Raw genomic sequence first — 19,676 nt, forward strand, 5'->3', positions numbered from 1 at the left:
TTACATCAAAAATGGATTAAACTTCTGTGCTTTTATAATGATTAAAGATGAGCCGCTGGAGAGGAAATCCTTTTGTGAGGCTGTGACAAGAGCTGGCTCCCTGGCTGCAGCTCCTACAAGCCAAGCTTTGTGTGGCCTCCGTGTCGCGCCCGGCCCCGCGCGAGTGACACCACTAACACACGCTATGGAAAATGGGATTAGGCAGTAAATATTGATCGCTGGCAAAAAGTTACAGCTGAGCCGCAAAGTGCAGCTATTTGTCCTGCAGGAATTAGAGCAGCTGGGCTCGAACACGCTGAATTTTGTGCCTTCTGCAGATTGGTGCACATCAGCAGCTTCCAGATGTGGTGGATGCCTTGGATGTGTTAAGTGCAGTACTTAGTAGAGCGCAGGGGCTCACATGCAGCACTGGGTTTGTGGAACACCGGCACCAGGTGAATTTTTATCTTGCCTAAGCTTGTGGAAGCTGCCCAGCTCTTGCTCGGGGCTCATCTCAGGTAGTTCAGCAGTTGGTTTGTGTCGTGCTGGGCTGGAGGAGCAGTGTGGTGGGAGGACACTGAGGCTGCAGCAGGAACAGTTTCCTCAAGATCCCAGGTGCCATTATCACCCCATTGTGCCCAGCTCCAGGAAGGTGGGCAGCACTCAGCCCTCCCTCCTGGTTCCCACTCACTTCCAGCCGTAATTGCCAGCTCACCACCCACTGCTTGCTGTCATTACCCTGCGATATTTTGATGTGTGAAGCCATTTCCGAAGGGGCTGCAGCCGCAGAACAACCTTTGAAAGTGTGACTGCTGCTAGAAAATAACGTACAAATAGTACGTTGTTAGGGCAGATCTCGGTGTGCCTCAGCCTCATCACGACTTATTTTGCTGATGAGCCCGACAGTTGTTGTATTTTCCTTTTTCTCTGCAGGGCCAGTGTAGCTGCAGGGGAGGGATAACCCGGGGCAGCCTGGCTGCTCCCCATTACGGAGCCTGTTGGGGTGACAGGGAAGGCACAGCTCTTGCCTTTGATTTTCCAGGCAGGACCGAGCCAGCTGTCATCTGCAGCTCTTCACACTTGCAGAGGAGCTGTGTCTGCCACAGGGTTCTTAGAGAGAGAGTTTGCTTTTCAAGTCTGCTTGGGAAGAGCAGGAGCAGAGGGATGCAGGTCCCCATGAGAGATGTACAACATGGCAGCTCTCGTCGTGATGCCGGCGTTATTTGTTTTCCTGGTTTGTCTCCCACTTTCGCTTCCAGCGAGTTGGGAGCTGTTTGTACCTTGTTATTCTCCAGAATATCTGTGTGTTTCCAGCTCATTATTTCCGAGACGTCCGTGAGCTGGAGCATTGATCCGAGTTCGAGGTGCGCCACACGCTGCCTCCCACAGAACCCACGCTCTGTAAAAGCTCAGGCACGAGGAAGCGATGCTTCCATGGCTCAACCTGACCAAAAAGGAAGGGGTTTGGAGCTCTGTCAGGTGATTGGTGTAGAAAGAAAGAGCCTGAATATGAATCTTTATTTCTCAGTGCTGTGCCAGTGCACTCCTGCAGCCTGAATAGGCCACTGAGAACCAGGAGCACCGATGTCTTATTTCAGACTGGCGTTAATTTGTACATCCAGTCCCGGGTAAATGACATTCTGGTTGTTAGCAGCTCTGAAAAGCAAGGTACAAACTCCCATTAACTTCAGCCCTGACTGCACAAAGAATTAGCCTTGGCCAAGCGATCTGTAACATGGGTGCAGCGCTGCTAATGATATTTATAAGGCTCTGAGCACTAATGATGTAAGATCTGCATGCGGCGCTGAAGTTGCGCTGGTTATTTAAGGTATCAGCGTCACGCTGGGAGTGCTGCTCCGTTAGTCATGCGTGCGACAGCGCGGCCATCAGGGCTCCCCTCTGGGACACTCGGTCCCCAGGGAAGGGGGGACTGTCCCCTGCCACTCGCTGTGGTTCTGCTCTGTGTCCTCTGCAGAGGCAGCACAGCAGGCTGGAATGCTTGGGGACAGGTGATGCTCCTGCTGTGAGAGTCTTCTCTGAAAATCCAGCAGTAAATGGACCCAAGTGGCTCAAATTCTTAAATTTACAGAATCCTAGAGCAGGGTGGGTTGGAAGGGACCTTAAAGACCAACCCAGTGTCCTGGGAAGGGACACCTTGCACTACACCAGGTTGCTCCAACCTGGCTTTGAAAGGAAATGCCACCAGGCTGTGGGGCAGCCCCCTGTCCCAGCTGGACTGCTCAGTGCCCTGTGCCCTGCCTGCTCCCATCCCTGCCAGCAGCATTCAGTGTTATTATATCATTTACTCCTTCGAGCTGGAAGATGATGTTTGCAGCATGTTCTATGAATTTTTCATAAAGATAGAAAAACAGACTAATCTTGTGAGCTTTGAGTCTTGGTGGTGGGTAATGGCTTTGATTTAAAGCATTTTGTCTTAATGATAGTTATATTGAAAATTTCCTGCTGCTTTCAAGCACGTTTAGTTATTATCATAAACATTGATGGTGGAAATGCCTGCCAAATTGTGCGTGGCTGTTTATGGCAGATGAGAGAGTCATCCAGAAATTATAGCTCTGGAGCAACAAGTTGTGAAGAAACCTGTTTGTGCAGGAATCCACCCTGAGGGCAGTGGGACAAGGCAGGAACAAGGAGGGTCTTGGAGGAAAAAAGGTCTGGAGATGACCAGCTCTGGTTGTAGGGTATGCTTGACAGGAGATGAAAAATGAATTTATGATGAGAATCATAGAATCATTTATGTTGGAAAAGACTTCTAAAATCAGTGAATGTTACTTTAACTCCACACTGCCAAGCTCCCCCATCCCTGCAGAGCTGCTCACCCCCATGCATGGCTGCCCTGGGAGGAGGATTATCCTGCCTCTGCTCAAAGAGGGAATCCACTGAATTGTGGTGGTTTCTTTCCCTCATGAGCATTTCCTCACCTGAGCACTGTGGCAGGGAAGGCAGACACACATTCTGCACTGTTCCTCACCTGGATTTTTTTTTAATTTAAAATACTCATATTTGTTACGAGTCACTGCAGAGGTGTTCAAGTCTTGGGGTTTTGGTGCTGTAGGAGAGGGAAGGATGTCCCCAAGGCTCCACGTGGGCTGTGTGCAGGGGACAGTGATCCCCATGCAGTGTCTGTCTCAGTCCTCTGTCCAGATTGCCCCTGCTTTGTTTCCTTTGCAATAGAGCATATTTTAGTGGTGCCTAAGTGGGGTTTTTGTCATCAGGTCCCATTTACTGGTCCCTAAGGGCCTGACTGTCATCCCAGTACCGTGTGAGTTCCCCCTGTAGGACAGTGATGTCAAAATCCTCACGTCTCTTCTCCTTTTCCCTTCCTCTTTTCCTTCATCACTCATGGCTGAGTTGGGTTTATTTGGGTGAGATTCCAGCATGGCTCAGTTGAGTTTATTTGGGGGGGATTCCAGCATCCATCTTGTCATGCTTTGCCCAAGCCCAGCAGCCTTGGGGTCCTTGTTAGCAAATGCCAGCAGGAACCCTGACTTAGAAATGTCTCAGGAGTTCATGGAGGGAGAGTTTATCTTCCAGCACTGACCTTTGTGGTTGAACACAGCTGAAGGTGTGGGCAGGGTCTGTGTGAGCGTGGCAGTTTGCAGGAGAAGGCTCCAGACACACATCCCTGCCTCCTGCCCTGCCTCAGCCTGGGCTGCTTTGGCTTCCAGCTCTTGGCTCCTTGACACAAAGCACTTGGCTGAAGGTGGAGGAGCCTCCCACACGCATGTTAAATGGGGATAAAGGCTCTGCTGAAGGATGGGCTGAGATAAAGCCTCACTGCCTGAAGAGGTCCAGCTCCTGCTGTGCCAGCCCTGCACAGCAGCTCCCAACTCCACAGCACCAATATTGGCATTGAAAGATCCTGCTGGGGCTGCTCTATGAAAAACCCACATTTTTTATATCCTTCTGTGTCCCCTCTCACATTCCCTCAGTGCTTTTCAGTGCTCCCAAGGCACCGTGGCACTGGGCAGAGTGGGCCTGAGGCTCCCCAAAGCCTGTCCCTCAGGCTTCACCTGCTGATCAAAATTTACAGGCTCAGAGTCTTCTCTGTAAGAAAAACCACAGCAAATTCAAAGTGAAGCAAGCAAGACATTAGCCTGCCCTGTTCCATCACTGCCAGAGCTGCTGGCTGCTGGCCCTTGATCTCCATCAGCACAGGAAGGAGCTTCTGTAGTGCAGGGATGGAGGATGGCTGGGGCCGAAGATAAAAGGTGGTTGGCTGTGACTTACAAGCACATCTAATCTTTGCACATCTCTCCTGACCTTGATCTATCACAGGGCTTCCTGGGGACGCTTGGGATTGCGAGTTTTGCATAGAGGAAGCCTTGGAGCTGGAGGTGCTTAGGCACAGTCTCAGAGCTGTGAAGTTGCCCTGCTGCAGGATGGATTCCCATGCACTTGGTTGGGAAATGGCACCTGAAATGAGTCCTTTGCTGCCAGGACTTCCTGAGTGCTGGCAATTCTTGGAAGGGGAGCAGATGGCCCTGCTGAGTCAGTCTGATGGATCCAGAGTCAGGGGATTCCTGGTCAGGTCAGCCCATGGCTCTGGGGACCAGGCAGCAGCTCAGGCTTTGCTCCTGCTCCTGGCATCAGGTCACAGTCAGTGTTCCCTCCCCTCCATGGACAGCACAGTCCCCTGGCAGTTCTGCAGCAACAGGCTTCCAAACATCTGCCCCCAGTTCCTGTTCTTGCCATGGGATGTTGGTGGCCAGGGGAAAGGCTCCAATTCCTTCCAGCCTGCAAGGAATTAATGTGGGCTCTGCAATTCCCACAGTTCACAGCAGCCTTGGACAACTCCTGACAACCCCCAGCATCAGGAATTTTGTCATTGGTTTCCAAAATGTGTTAACTTTTCTTGGTGATGCAGTATCTGGAGTCTGGAGGATTGCAGACATTTTTCCTTTTCCTTTTAGTGTCAGGGTACTCCAGGTTTGTGTAAAACAAACTTATTTCCAGGCAGTTCTTGCCAGAACACATCAGGATTTGCCTGTGGGGAAGTGGTTCAGGGTCCCTTTGCTGTTGTGATGGTGAAGGTGCCTCTGGCTCCAGGTGAGCTCACCTGAGCTCCTGGAGGAAGGCAAACACTTAGCAACTAACCATGGCTGAGCAAATCATTTAAATACAGCTTTCTGAGCCTCCTGCTAATTATGGGAGCTTTCTGTTTCATTTGTAGGGTCTGGAATGAAGTGTTGGCTCTGGAAAAGCTTCCAGCTTTTTCTGTGGAGTTTTCAGGCACCACATGGAGAGGTGCCAGGGCATCCCAGCCTCCACACAGCCCTTCCAGGCAGTGGAGCAGCCTTTGGCATGCCCGTTCTCCCTCCTGGGAGCAGTGTGCAGTGTTCAACCCTGGTCAGCAGATGAAAAATTACCTTTCCATTCCCCACCTATGGATATATAACCAACCCACTGCCAGCTCTCCCTGCAGGTGTGAAAGCCTGACCTCCAGTCTTGAGAGATGCAAATGAGAGTGGCCAGGGTGGGATGTGGGGTGTGGGGGCACAGAGAGTCTCTCTGGTTCCTCAGGTGGTTGTTCTGGAGGTTTCTGTGGGGTTTGCAGGAGTATTTTCCTAACAGGATGCCCCTGGCCATGCCAGGTCCCGCTGTCACTCGGAGCAGCCAACTGGGTTTTCTGTGTGACTTGGCAGGAAAATTCACATCCATTTTATTGAACCAAAGGGAAGAAAAGGGGGGAAAAGTGCTGGCTTGTAGTAATAAAGGGCTTTGGAACATCTCAGCTGGATATTTTTCTTCACGAGTGAGAAGGCCAAATGTTATCTTGACATTTAATCTTTAATAATAAAAAAAGGCTCTTTGTTTGCCAGCGAAGTCCAAAATCTGTTTACTCTCTCATGCCTTATTTCTTTGAACTTGCTAGCTTAGATGTCCTACTTACCCTCCCCTGCTACCAGTGCAGAGCTGTGGTGAATCATTTCTGGTGCAGAGCTGCCTTCCCTGTCCCCACAGAGCCCCCAGCTGCCAGGTGTGCTTCTCCTGCCCACCTCAGTCATTTGAGAACTGGAGTCCCTCTGGGTGGGCGATGCAGGGGAAGGGGCCAGGGCAGCAGAGGTGCAGCCTGTGCCTACCCCAGCACTTTGTGAGAGCACAGGGCTGGCTCCAGGAGAGCCCTGTGGTCAGTCCATGCAGCTCTGGCCTGGGCACCGGTCACTGCAGGCCACCAGACCTCATAACCCTGGTTTATGTGGGGATCAGTGGGAAGTTCAGAGGAAAAGGCTGAAGCAGCCTTGGGGCGGCCTGGAAGGTGGGGATGGAGGTGATGGGGTCGGTGCCCAGGGGGTTTGGGGCAGGCTGTGGTGTTGGGCCATGTCCAGCCCCGCTGGCCATTGTGTCCTGGCGCTGCCCATGGTGGGGACACGGTGGGGACACGGTGGGGACACGGTGGGGGTGGGCAGAGCAGGCTCCCTGTGCCCCCAGGGGCCTTGCAGGTACCACCCAGGGGTAGCTCCAGCTTCCCGCAGCCATCTCCATCCAGCTCCTCCCAGTCTGCTGACTTTCCTTTCGCATTGAAACTTCTTCCTCATAAATTCTACATCCAAGAGCAGCCGTGAGAAATGCCAGAAGCCTGATCATCTAACATGCTTTAATATCTAAATTTCTTCTTCAGTATCATTCTTATTTACATTGTTTTTCTTTCTCAAAAAAAAAAAAAAATTAAGGGAGGAAAAAAATTAAATTTTCTTTTACTTCCACATTAGGAGGTGAGTTGTCATCCACCCTCTGGAATTCTTTTTTTGCTTTTGATCTTTATTTATTTGTTTAATTTTGGTTGATGTCCCAAGCATGGTTTTGGAGACGAAGGTAGGTCTTCGCTCTCCAAATCAAAAGGAAAAAAAAAAAAAAACCTAAATAAAACAACACTCTCTTTGGTCATATTTAAAAGAGAAAAATCCAAACTGTTCCATTCCATATCATTTAAAGAAAAAAAAAAAATCAACTACTGAACTATTTCTACAGCTTACTGATCTAAAAGGGCGGGTTTTTTCCAAAAGTATTGAATGGATCCAAAAAACGATTTTCCTAGACATGATTCAAGTTATTTGCTGTCAACATTTTAATATCAATATTACCACAATGTGTAGTCTCAAACTAGTTCCTTTGTAGTTTGCATGGGATGTGAATGCTGTCTCGGCGTGCCCAGACCTAGAGAACTTGTTACTACTGCATGAGCATCAAGTCAGATGTTGAAAAATACCTATTATATTTTGTGATAATTTGGTGAAAATGAGCACCTCCAGTCTCTGGTTGCAGTAGTGTGTTGAATGATTGTTCTTTTTTTTTTTCTTTTTTTTTTTTTATATATATCCATATATATATTTTTGGAGCTCTAAGCTTCGTAGTAGTCCGGGCTGACTCTTCTCCAGTACTTGCTCTCCTCTCGCATGGCCTTGGTTAAGTGTTAGAATTGGGCCTAGGCTGTTTATTCTGGTGTTTGGCTTTGTAATTCCGGTGCATGCCCGGCGTCTGGCCTCATACCCAGCTTTATTCTCTGCACACCAGTCTTGAATAGCTACAGTGCTCAACCGAATTTTGGCGCACCCGCTTCCCCGGCAGGCTCCACCCCAGCGCGGCCCGGAGGCTTCCCCGGGGCCAACAGCCCCGGGCCCGTGGCGGATCTCTACGGCACGGCCAGCCAGGACTCCGCCGTGGGCAACTACATAAGCGCCGCCAGCCCGCAGCCGGGCTCGGGCTTCGGCCACGGCATCGCCGTAAGTACCCCGTGCTGGGGGCTGGGGGGCTTGGGGGTTTGGGGTGAGCTTTGGGGGTTCAGGGCGGTGGGGACCCCGGGGCCAGTGCGGCTCCTCGCTGCCAGAACCTGCCCGACCCGTGGGTACCAGCTGGATTGTGGAGCAATCACTGATTATTATTATTATTATTATTATTATTATTATTATCTGGGCATTGCAGCTGGCATTGGCAAGGGGGAGAACCTCCAGAATCATCAGGTCCAATCAGCCCTTGAGAACCAATTGCCCTTTTATCACCAATTTATCATTATTATCACTAATTGCCATTTTAAGGAGATTATACTTCATGGGGGCACTGGCATTGCGCCAGCATCAAACCATGACAGCCAAATGTTTTGCACAGATAAACAAAACTCCACAACTTTGTGAAAGTTGTAATGTTTCCAGGGATGGGGACTCCACCACTGCCCTGGGCAGCCCATTCCAGTGATTAATCACTCTTACACTGAAGAAATTTTAAGATTAATCACTCTTGCACTGAAGAAATTTTGTCCTAATATCCAACCTGAACATCTGCTGGTGCAAACACTCCTTTGGAGCCGTCTGCAGCCAGACATGACCTGTCTCAAAGAGAAATATTTAATAAATATGGGATTTAAATCCCTCCTTGTCCACATGGGCTTTACACCAGCCCAGCTACCCCTCCTGGCTGCTGCACCCTTTGGCAGGCACTGCAACAGTCCCTGCTCCCCCTAAACGAGCAGAATCAGCTCATTAATTTGGCTGGTGGGACCCCCAGCAGGGGGACAGGACATGTCCTGCTCCTCTTCACCTGTTTGCTGCTGTTTGGGGTCCCTCCCAGCCCCCAGGAGCCGCAGGTTGGAGCGAGGGGCCGGGCTGGGCCGGGGGGTCCTGGGAGGTGCCTCCCAATGCGCCTAACGTGGGGCTGTGATTGCACTAATGAGGGGCAGAGATTGGCTTAACAAGGCTGCACGTGGCTGTGTCACCTGTGTGTGAGCATGAATGGGGCTGGGCTGCCCCGTGGCACCCCAGCACAGACTGCAAGGAGGCTCCTGCCCTTTGGGAGCACAGGCAGGAGCTGCATTTATCTCCTGCACAGTGAGGAAGTGCAGAGGCTCCCCTGAAGGTCCCTCAAACCCAGAGGAGAGCTTCCCTCCCTGATGGAATTGGATGGGGGCAGCAGGAGTGTGGTGCAGACAAAGCTCCTGGAACTGTTATTTTTATTGCAGGAAAGACAAACAAACTCTCTGCCTGGCTTTGTGCCCGTGCGCTCAATTCCCATCCCGGGCCTGCCCCTCCCGTGGTCACACCACGGACGTGACAATCCCTGTGGATCAATTCCAGCACAAACATGGAATATTACTGCTCTGCAAGGAGCTGCACCCGTTCAAACTGCCACCTGTCACCACTTACAACACCTCTTATTTCCATTTTTCAAGTGAAAGGACACCAGGTCCAAGCCTGGGTATCCAGATTTGTCTGCACTAACACTGCCCAAAGAACCATTTTATAATTGACTTGCAGATTGGTAGCCTCTTAATTCCCCCAATAACTGCAAAGAATCCCATAGCTTTTATTACAGATATATTTATTTAACACTCTCCATTTACTAACCCTGGTTTAAAAATAAAGAAGGGAGAACCCCAAAGCTTATTTTTGCACCTGGGGGAATGAGAAGATGATGGTCTTGGAAAGGTGACCATAGGGCTGAGCACACCTGGTGACCAGAACAGCTCTTGGAAATCCCTATTCATGCTGGCAACACAGTCTTTCAAGTCCTTTGATAATTTCTTGGCAAAAATTAATAATCAGCTGTTCCCATGTATAGAGCACTGATGAACTTAACAATTGTACAATTTTAGGGACCTTTGATTGCAACGGCTTTTACAAATGGATACCATTGAAACGTTACACATGGTTGGTTGCCATCTCACTTGGAGGTATTACAGTATATCCCATTTGTACTTTGTGCTGAACTACCATCTCCCCTATATTTACTTTAAGTGAACAATTTTTTATCTTCATTTCGTCTTTCCTTGGCCTTTAATCATTCCTTTCTGTGATTTGTGTTACTCAATTCAACCTCACGGGCTGGAAACTGGAAGACAGATCCAAAGCTAAACCAAAAGTCACTTTTTCATCTTCATGATGCTTCCTGCAATAATTTGAAGAGGCAGAAAACCCAGGAAGCTGTGGGGAATCACCCCCAGTGCCAGCAGCCAGAATCCCAGTGGGATCAGAGATCTGCTCCCAGCGCACTGCTTTAAAAATAGCTGAGCCCCACTGCTTTATTACTGAGAAACCATCATTCTTAATTAAGTGCTGTACCAAATATTACAGCTAAAAGATAACATTGTAACTTGTAACCATAGAGCAATTATCAAGATTAAAAAAAAATTAAACCTGAGCAAATTAAATTAAAGGCATTACCTGAGCACCGCAGCCCTGGATCGCTGCCAGTTTCCTACCCTTTGAACTAAGCTCCAGTTAATTAAATGTTTAATTTTTATTTTTTATTATTATTTGGCCTTTGGCATATTCATCTTTGCAAACAAATATTCTTAACACTCGGAATGGAATAGATTAGAAAATGCAATGAGAAGCAGAAGTTATCCCAATTAAATGGCACGGGTCTGCCTCCAGAGCTCTGGGCCCGGACAGGCAGATGGAATGGATGTGGCAGATTTTATTTCCCTGCTTCTTGCCCGGTATTACATGATCAATGTCACATCATTTACGTTCAAAAATCAGTCTGTGAAATTAGAATTAAAGTTAGTCAGGGGGCTGGGAACTGTGGAAAACGTTCGGAGACTTTAAACTACATAAAAATAGATTTATACGTAAACACTAGTGGATAAAGGGGGTTTCTATTTACTCTCCATCTCCACACACACCCCCAAGATTACCTGAAATTGTTCTGTCAATTGATTTGCTCCACCAAGGAGTGTTTTTTATGGGAAAGAAAAAAGTGCCATAAGCACTCTTGCTTAATCCCAGCTATTACTTGCACGTAGCAGGGCCTGTTCTGTGATCAATTTGTCAGAATCCTTCACGTCAGCCTCTGGAATAGTGAGGTGGTACCCGAGGCCAGCTGGAGCCCGGGCAGAACATCATCACTCAGGCTAATAATGCACAGCCCTGCCAGCCTGATGGGCTGTAATCACTCCTCACTCACACAGCCCATCACTGCAGCCATCACTCACTGGCCAGGCTGAGACTCGAACCATTAACGACTTAAAAACAAAGTGCTTTTAATGTTGCTCATTACTAATTAAAATAGATTTGGAGAGGAGGAAATGAGCCTTATTATTAATTCCTCGAGGAACACTGGCTTTGAAACGCTTGTGGCAGCGGCTGCTCCTGCATCCCCGGGGCAGGATTTGGCTGAGCCGCGGGTCCTGGGGCAGGGAGCAGTTTCCACATCCCTGCAGGATGCTGCTGGGAGCTCACCCCAGCACAGCTGCGTGGGGATGGGCTCTGGAGGTCACCAGGGAGCATCCTGTCCTGGCCCTCGTCCCCGGGAGTGGCTGCCTGCAGAGCCAGTGCCCCAAATATTTATATTTCTCTATATTTCTAATATAAATAATACACATCATATATCACAGCTTTAAGCACTGGCAGGGACGGAGCGTTGGAGGCTGAAGCTCCTGTATAAAATAAATCCTGGCTGCCTCAGCATGCCCAGGTAAAACTTGTCACCTTCGAGGTACTTCAGAGAAAACCCATTTTACCAGAGCTGGGTGAATTCATGGCAGAACAGATGCCTAAGGAGCCGTTTTTGTCCTGGCCATACATCAACTCACATTTTACTGTTCCTAAACTGGAAATAAGAGCAGGGACTACATGAGACCCCCCTCTCCCATGGGGGCTGTGCTGGGAACACCTCAGCATTCCAGCCCCCTGCATCCTCCCTCGGGGTGGATGGGGCAGGCTGTGGCTGCAGTGTTTGCAGACACTTCGGGGTTTTTTGGTTAAAAATCCTAATTTACCTCAATTAACTGTCCCTCTCCGTGTCCATGTCCACCCTCTCTCCACGCAGAGTCTCTCTGGATGTCCGGGCAAGACAGGGCGAAGTTTCTGAAGGGGCCCACGGTTGGGTGATCTCATCAGACTTTGAGCACTACATCATCATCACCATCACCATCATCATCATCACCGCCAACGCAAACTGGAGGTGGCACTCGAAGGACTTGGGTGGTTTAAAATCTCTCTCATCATCTCATGAATCTGCTGTACTATAAAAACAACAGCTTTTAAAAGTATGTATATAAAACCCATTTCTTGTTCGTTTTATTTTCTCGGTGGGTTCCCCCCCCTCTTTTTAAGCCTCTCCAAACCCACATCTTTTCGTAGCCTTTTGGACATAGTCTCGTAGCCACGTAGTCGCAATTCTTTGTGTATGTAGCAAGAGCCTAACCATAGTGTAACTGTTATATTAAGGGGTTTCTTTTGCTTTTTCTTTCCCACCTCCCCTCTTCCTCCTCCTCCTCCTCCTCCTCCCTTCTGTTTTACGTAGTTGTTGTTGCTTAAAGGATGCTGAGATGGTGACAGGAGCCTGGGCCGCGGGGGAGCGGCGGGCAGGGCACGGGGAGGGGGGAGCAGCAGGTTCTCTGGCCCTTCTTTTCCTTTGTGGCGTCTTGGTTACTCTAATTCTCTCTATTTTCGGCAATAAGGCGAGGGCGACAAACTTTTTGCGCGTCCTTTTTCTATATAAGTGCTTTTTTTTGTTGAAAGAGGTGATATAAGGTTTTTTGAAATTGTGAATTCTGAAAAAAAAAAAAAGAGAAAAAATAATAAAGTGCTGTAAATACAATTCCATTAACTACATAGAAACTATTAAGAAAGAGAAATACAAACCTATTTTTGTGATGGAGTCAGCCTAAGGCAGTTTCTCTATGGAAATGGAGGAGAAAAGACAAGGGAGTTGTAGCCTTTGGGAGTGGCTGCTGGGGGCTGTGGTGCTGTGGGACCCTCCCAGCCCACCCAGGTCACACCAGCAGTTTGCTCTCACACGTGCACAGCTTACAAAGGAACAGTCTCGTGGGGTTTTTATTTTAATTTAAAACCTGCTTTTCCCAAAACTGATCAAGAAGCTACGATTTTTCCTACTTAGCGCATTTACGGTTCAAAGCACACCTTGATTTTGGTTTTGTTTTTTTTTTGTTTTTTTTGTTTGTTTTTTTTTTTTTTTTTTTTTTTTAATCATTGTTTTAAACTAGATCAACTTGCTGTCCAGTCATTTCAGCTGCTCTGGGCACCCCATGTGGGCAGAGCAGCGTCCAGCTTGCATGGTTTCCTTTATTATCCATCACTTCCTGTATTGTCAAATTAGAAAGCAACTTTGGTTGGTTTTGATTTTTTTTTCTTTTTTTTTCTTTTTTTTTTTTTTTTTGGGAATACCTCAGTGCTACAAGTTTCACCCTAGAAGCAACGGAAGATTTTAATTTATTGTAGTTGTAAACAGAATTTAAAAGAAATAAAGTATAAAACATCATTGCACTGTGACTGGTAGGGGAAAAACTGACAGTTTCCTATTTGCACATGTTTAATATTTGGCTGTTATATATATGGTCCTCTGTTGGGGGAGGAAACTTATGAAGGATATTTTTTAATTTAATTTTTTTAATATTGGTAAATAGGCCTGCAACAGCAAACTAGAAGTACAACATGGTAGGTGGCATTAAGAACATACTGTAGTGTGGATATATTTCTTCTTTTTTTAACGTAATATTGACAAGTTTTATTAATATTTTTTTAAATTGTTACGTTTATAAATTTGGTACTTTAGGTACAGCCAGTATAAGACACTGAATGCGACATTTGTTAAAAAGAGCTGCTGCACTCCTATTTTTGTAAATTTTACTAACAAGTAGACTAATGTAGACATTCAATAGACAAGGTAGAGCAAGGCATCTTTAACAAAACAAGGCACCATACTGCTAACCGAAAGGAGAAACCTTGTTTTTCTTGTTTTTAAAAAAAAATCATGCTTTTTATGTAATATTTTAGGTTTTTTTCTTATTTCAGAACAACCAGGTTTAAGCAAAATGCTGGACGCTTTTTAAATATTGAGACTTGATCAAGTAATAAAAGAAATAAAACCGAATTCTTTAAAAAATAAAAAGGTAAAAAAAAAAATACTACGAACCAAATTCCCTGCGATTCAGTGTGCCGTCAGGGAATTTTTTATTGCTATTTTGTCAATGTTGATGATGTACTGTACTACCAGTTGGTTTTCCTCTCCATTCCCTGTCACCTCATAGAATATTCTTTGTTGATCATTGTTGTATGTTAATAGTGTATAAAATGGCTTATCTTGTAAGAGTGCTGTCCTGATGGTAGTGTAGTGAATTTTTCCCCCCCTCTTTCTCTCTTCCTCTTCTAGTACATATTGGTAGGTGTATCGTAATTCAGGTTAAAAATTTAGATGTAGTTATTCAGATTTAGGACCAGTAAGGATAGAACTTTCTCTTATTTAAGAAAAAAAAAATGCTAATAATTTTGGGAAGGTTTTCCTTTTTTTGTTTTTTCTTCTCTATTTTCTTTCTGTGCTTTTTTTTCTCTTGTTTATTATTTTTCTTTTGTTGATCTGATGCGGTTTCAACTAACCAAAGGTCTCACAATGTTAAAAATGCTGGCAAACTCTTAAGGCATTTGTAGATCCCCACCCATGACTTTGGAAAGGGGATGTGCCATACTACCTTAAATGCTAATGCTAGATATGCAAAACTGGATTTTTTTAATTTATTTTTTAAAAGAGGGAGGCACGGTATATTAAAACGATTTTACTAAGAGAAAAAAAAAAAACATATTTTTTTAAGAATGCTCAGAAGAAATTGCTAATCTGTGTGAATATGTTTTAGATGTTTATATACCTTTTGAGAAGTCCCAGTGGCCCATAGCACAAATGTCGTGGAATCCAAGATGTTTTGATGTGGCTACCTAGACTAAGGTTCACGTTAGTCCCCCACTCATCTAGAAATCAATTTTGAAGGATTTTTTTTTTTTCCTTTTCCTTCGTTCGTTTGGGGGTTTTTTGTAAATTTTTCAGCGCAAAGGTTCAGCTCCACCTTTGTTTTACTCAAGCCCAGGAGGGAGTGAAGGATGGTGGAACCATGGCCTGGTTTGGGCTGGAAGGACCCTGAGGCCCACCCAGTGCCACCCCTGCCATGGCAGGGTCACCTCCCGCTGTCCCCAGTGTCCAGCCTGGCCTGGGACCCTGCAGGGACAGAGCCCTTTGCCCCCAGATCTCCAGCTGGGGTGACCAACAGGAGCCATTTCCACCACCTGGGCGACCTGGGCACCCAAAGGGCCGGGGGGCCACGTCCCCACCACCAGGGACATTCCCCAGGAGCCACAAGTGCTTGGGACCCTCCCCTCCAAATAACCCCAGTCCTTCTTCGGGACTGGCTTGGTTAAGGCAAAGCCTGATCTGTCCTTTGGGGTTTTTATTTTTTCTTACACTTCATAAATGTTCATTTTGAGTTGAATTTGTAGCTTGGACTTTAAGGTAGCATGGCTCTCTTTGCTGTAAGTTGATTTTTTTTTTCCATTGTACAGCAGCGTCTGCTGGTGAATGTCACACATCTTGCTAGGCTTAGTTAAATCATTGGGTAATTGTGGGTGATAACGACCTGAAAGGTGTTGGGATTTCTTTTCTTCCCTGCTTTCATCTGTAGTGTGAATGAGGGCTAGCGACTCCAGCCACACGTCCCTTCCTGTTTCGTTTCTGCCATTCACTCAATGCAACATAATCAATAATAAAGCAATATAGTTTACTACATTTTTACTGAAGGCCAGCCATGGTTCTGTATGATATTGCATATGAAACTGTTTACAAAAACAAAAAAACAAAAAAAAAAAAAAAAAAAAAAAAAAAGAAAAACAACACTAACTCATAGCTGTCTTTTACGCTATGGCGATGTCTCTTGGGTGGAATCTTCTGAATTCTTTTTTTTAGTGGTTTGGTTTGTTTTTTTCAAAGCGACATAGTTGAGAGACAGGGAGAAGTGAGGTTAGTGTCAGAAGAGCCAGGATGCCTCGCAGACACACGGGCACAGACACTGTAGAGTTTCCTACGTGCAGAATCCAGCCGGCCCCGCGCGAACACTACGTGAGGAGATTCTGTAAGCTAAGCAATACTTTAATACTGTAATAAAATTACCAAAAAAACCACAATAATAATAAATAATTAATAATAATAATAATAATTTTTAAAAAGGAAAAAAAAAAACCTTAGTCTGAGAAAGCAAATCCTCGTGATGGGTTGTCGGCCCCCCCCAGCAGTCCGACCGTGTTGTGTGGAGAGCTCGGTGTCCGAGCAGGGCCCGGTGGCCAGAGGGGTCACCCTGGCCCTGAGGGGTCACCCTGGCCCTGAGGGGTCACCCCAGCCCAGCAGGGTCACCCCAGCCCCGGGCTCCTCTGTCCCGTGACCGTCGTAGGTAGCACCCCCGTCATTCTCTGTCGTACGAGGTCTGAACTCCCATCAGTACTAGGATGCAAGTCAGCATTTCAGGTGGTCATAAATGTACCTAAATAAACTATGGCACAGTGGCAGGCCTAGCCCTTCCTTTTATACTTTAGTATGAACTGATGAGAACTTTGGTAGTGACTTTTTTTTTATATATATACATATATATATGTATCTATATATATCAAGCATCTTTCAGGTCTCTGTGTATGGCTTTCTGAAGCCCTGTTGTAAAATACTATGTGGATGGGGGTCTCTCACATCACAGATGTGGAAAGTATAATTTTATATTTGTATTTTCAAATAAATAAGTTTGTGAAAGGTTTCCATCCTCTACTGTGGTCCAGAAATCAATGTGTTTGTCTGACGAAAAAATACAATAAACTGTTTTGAACAGATCCATGGAGTCCATTTCATTGGGGGGGAGAATATTTATCTCTGGGGGGTGAGATCAGCCCCATCACCCCAAAACTCATCACCTTGTTGCCTGTCCTGCACATCCCTGCCCTGTCCCTGTGCCCTGCCAGGCACACCTTTGGCACCGTCGGTACTGATGCTGTTTCCAGGAGGGGCAGTGGGCACCCCAGTCGTGCTGGATAAATTCCCAGTCCCCCACACCCTTGCTGTGTGTTTTCCTCACGGGAGTGACCCCCTCTCCCAGCTCAGTTCCACCGGAGGCTGTTTCCCTTTGGCTCTTGGCCTGGAGCAGAGCCAGCTCCCCCCAGCGCTCCCCTGGCTGTAAACACTCATCACTCATTAGTCCTTATCCCAGGCTCACAGGTGCCTTTCCTGGGGAGAACAGGGCACTGTTCTCCCGTGGGACTGGGCAGGGATGGAGGGATCCGAGGAGGGATCCATCCCCTCCATGCTGAAGGTCAGGATGCAGGACGGGCTCTCTGCAAAGCAGCCAACACATCAAGCCCTTAATGGGATTGATGATTAGTGGAGCACCGAGGGGAAAATTAGATTAGGAAAACAAATGAAAATAATTTCGGAAGTCATGTTTGTTCGGGGTGGAAGGAGCTTCCACTGCGAGGGCTGCAGGAAACGATTTGACTGCAATCCAGAAGGAAAAAAGGAGCGCGGGTCTGGAGTACATTAGTGTGGTGGGAGGCCGGGAATAGCAGCCACTTAACCCTGTCATTCAGCAAACATTAGTGAATTATGAGTGTATTATATGTGGGTGATGTGTTTTGTGCGAAGCCCGCGGGCCCGCTGTAGCAGCGCTGAAATGGGAGTGGGGGTCGGTGTCAAAATGTAAATTTTTATACCAGCTCTGGAACAAAAATAAGATTTTGTGTTCGCCTCCCAGCTACTGAAATCAAATTGCAGCCGAAATCAGAGTTGTAAAATAAGCAAGAATTTCCCTTCCCTGTCAAATTAGTGCCCCGATAAAGAAAACAAGGGAGATAAATGTGATTTACTTCCTCTCCCTCCTGTCATAAACATTTATGGCCGAGCTGTAACGCTGAGCTGCAGGAGGCAGCTGGGGCCACTGGGGTCGTGCAGTGTCACCCCCGTGGGGGTCTTGGGGCCCGGAGCTCCTGCACCCTGTGCCACATCCCACCCTGTGCCCCACAGGCTCTGCCGCACCCCAAGCCACAGCTGCCTGTCCTGGCTGTCCCAAAATCTCAGAGTAAACCCCACGTTTATTAACTTGCAGGACTTGAGCACCCTCTGCTCTTGGGCAGAGCCGTGCATCCCCCATCACACAGCTCGAGGCTGCAGCAGAACCCAAGGCAGCATTTGTTAATTATGAGCTTAAGCGCTCCCTTTCACGGCTATTTACAAGGGCCGCCTCATTATTAATACAGAATAATAAAACAGAGGGGTTTAAAACTCATTTGTTCCACTGGGTACCGGCCCCTGTGGTGGCACGAGCCTGGATGCCACCCAGCCTGAGAGCACCAAACCCTGATGGGGATGAAACCCACCCCAAAAAACCCTCCCCTCTTTGCCATCCTGCATTAAATTATTTCAGATACCGTCAGAAATGAGCAATCCCAGCAGCTCCACGTGCCGAGGGCTGCAGTTTTCAGCCGGTCACGAGGTGGTGGCAGCGCCTGGGTAAGGAGAGACACTTGTAATTCATTAGTGCTTTGCAAAGGGCACCGGTACTTGACTCTGTTTGTGCATTAGCAGAGGCTGATTCCTGCTCTTTACCTCCACGGCAACGGCTGGAATGGCACGGAGCAGCTCCCGGGGGCCGGGCTGGCAAACACAGCCGGCAGAGAATCTGCAATGGGCCGGCTTGGAAATAACTTAAAAACCACCCAGTGCCACCTCTGCCATGGGCAGGGACAGCTGCCACTGTCCCAGGCTGCTCCAAACCACATCCAACCTGGCCTTGAGCACTTCCAGCTTCTCTGGAACCTGTGCCAGGGCCTCCCCATTCCCACAGGGAAGGATTTCTTCCTCGAATCCAAACTGAATCTGCCTTCCTTCAGCTTGAAGATGTTCCCCTTGGAGTGGCACTGGCCCTGGAGCGGGTGAGAGGAGCCCGTGCGCTGCTCCTGCTCGCCAACAATTACTGATTAAAACTGGTTACAAAGGCAGGGGAGGCTGAAATGTGCATTAATGGGAGACCCTGCCTCGTGCCAGCCATGGGGAGAGGGGAGCAGGTACAGAACGAGCACCGGCAGTGTCCCCATGGCCTGGTGACACCCAGCACGGACCTGCCACCTCCTGCAGCCACGGAGCCCGGGCTCTGATGTCACAGAAACATCAGCCACAATAAAAAGCAGGAGAAAGTTCCTGCTTTTGCCTTTTCTGAGCCCACAATGCATTTTGGCCACCAGTAAAACTGCTCAGGATTTGTACAGGGCTTTACCTCTTCAAAGCAGCAGCTTGTTCCTCTCAGCCCTTTCATCCAGACATCCAAAGTGCTTCCTACCCTTTCACAGCCTTTTGATGGGTGGGGAATTCCTCTTTTTTGATATTGAACAAGTGAGCCAGGCTGGGCTGTGGGCTCCCAGCTCTCCTGAGCGGAGGTGGAGCCCAGGCCAGGTCCCGTCCCTGTCCCTGTCCCTGTCCTGCCCCAGCAGTGCCTGGTACCCGGCACAGGAGCCCTGAGATGAGATGGTGAGGGGGGTGGACACCGGGAGGGGAAGAGCGCAGCCCCCAGGCCGGGCCCGGCATCACCCCCGGGGCAGCACCGACCCCTAAGGAGAACGGGCGGGCGAGCAGTCGGTGCTGACAGCCGCGACAGCGCGAAAGGCAACGCCCGCACCCATCCCGCATCCATCCCGCACCCTCCGCATCCATCCCGCACCCTCCGCATCCATCCCGCATCCATCCCGCAACCCCCGCATCCATCCCGCACCCTCCGCATCCATCCCGCATCCATCCCGCATCCATCCCGCACCGATCCCGCAACCCCCGCATCCATCCCGCACCCTCCGCATCCATCCCGCACCCTCCGCATCCATCCCGCATCCATCCCGCATCCATCCCGCACCGATCCCGCAACCCCCGCATCGATCCCG

At 48.1% G+C, this 19,676-nt stretch overlaps 1 protein-coding gene and 2 long non-coding RNA genes across 12 annotated transcripts in view; 1 reads left to right on the plus strand and 2 right to left on the minus strand.

Moving 5' to 3' along the window:
- MSI2 (musashi RNA binding protein 2) overlaps nucleotides 1-16,589 on the plus strand; it is a 200,867-nt gene extending 184,278 nt beyond the window's left edge. For 3 of the 10 annotated variants that reach the window (XR_013184893.1, XR_013184894.1, XM_077188825.1), the window contains 3 exons: nucleotides 7,567-7,721; nucleotides 9,584-9,661; nucleotides 11,761-16,589. Coding sequence is in view for 8 of the 10 variants with exons in the window: in XM_077188825.1 (XP_077044940.1) it covers nucleotides 7,567-7,721; nucleotides 9,584-9,625 (197 nt within the window). In the remaining 2 variants the exon portion in view is untranslated. Of the gene's footprint in view, nucleotides 1-7,512; nucleotides 7,722-9,583; nucleotides 9,662-11,760 lie in introns of those variants that run through there. The other 7 variants (XM_077188821.1, XM_054646938.2, XM_077188828.1 and 4 more) reach the window with 4 other exon arrangements.
- LOC143695555 (uncharacterized) lies at nucleotides 9,293-11,826 on the minus strand. Its single transcript, XR_013184895.1, has 2 exons — nucleotides 11,711-11,826; nucleotides 9,293-11,541 (listed from the first exon to the last, which is right to left on the minus strand). It is a non-coding gene; the product is annotated as an uncharacterized LOC143695555 (long non-coding RNA).
- On the minus strand, nucleotides 15,386-19,306 carry LOC143695556 (uncharacterized). The gene is made up of 2 exons (XR_013184896.1): nucleotides 19,022-19,306; nucleotides 15,386-18,254 (listed from the first exon to the last, which is right to left on the minus strand). It is a non-coding gene; the product is annotated as an uncharacterized LOC143695556 (long non-coding RNA).
- Between the last annotated feature and the right edge of the window lie 370 nt (nucleotides 19,307-19,676).

This window comes from Agelaius phoeniceus, chromosome 20, assembly GCF_051311805.1.
Source record: "Agelaius phoeniceus isolate bAgePho1 chromosome 20, bAgePho1.hap1, whole genome shotgun sequence".
Classification (NCBI taxonomy): Eukaryota; Metazoa; Chordata; class Aves; order Passeriformes; family Icteridae; genus Agelaius; species Agelaius phoeniceus.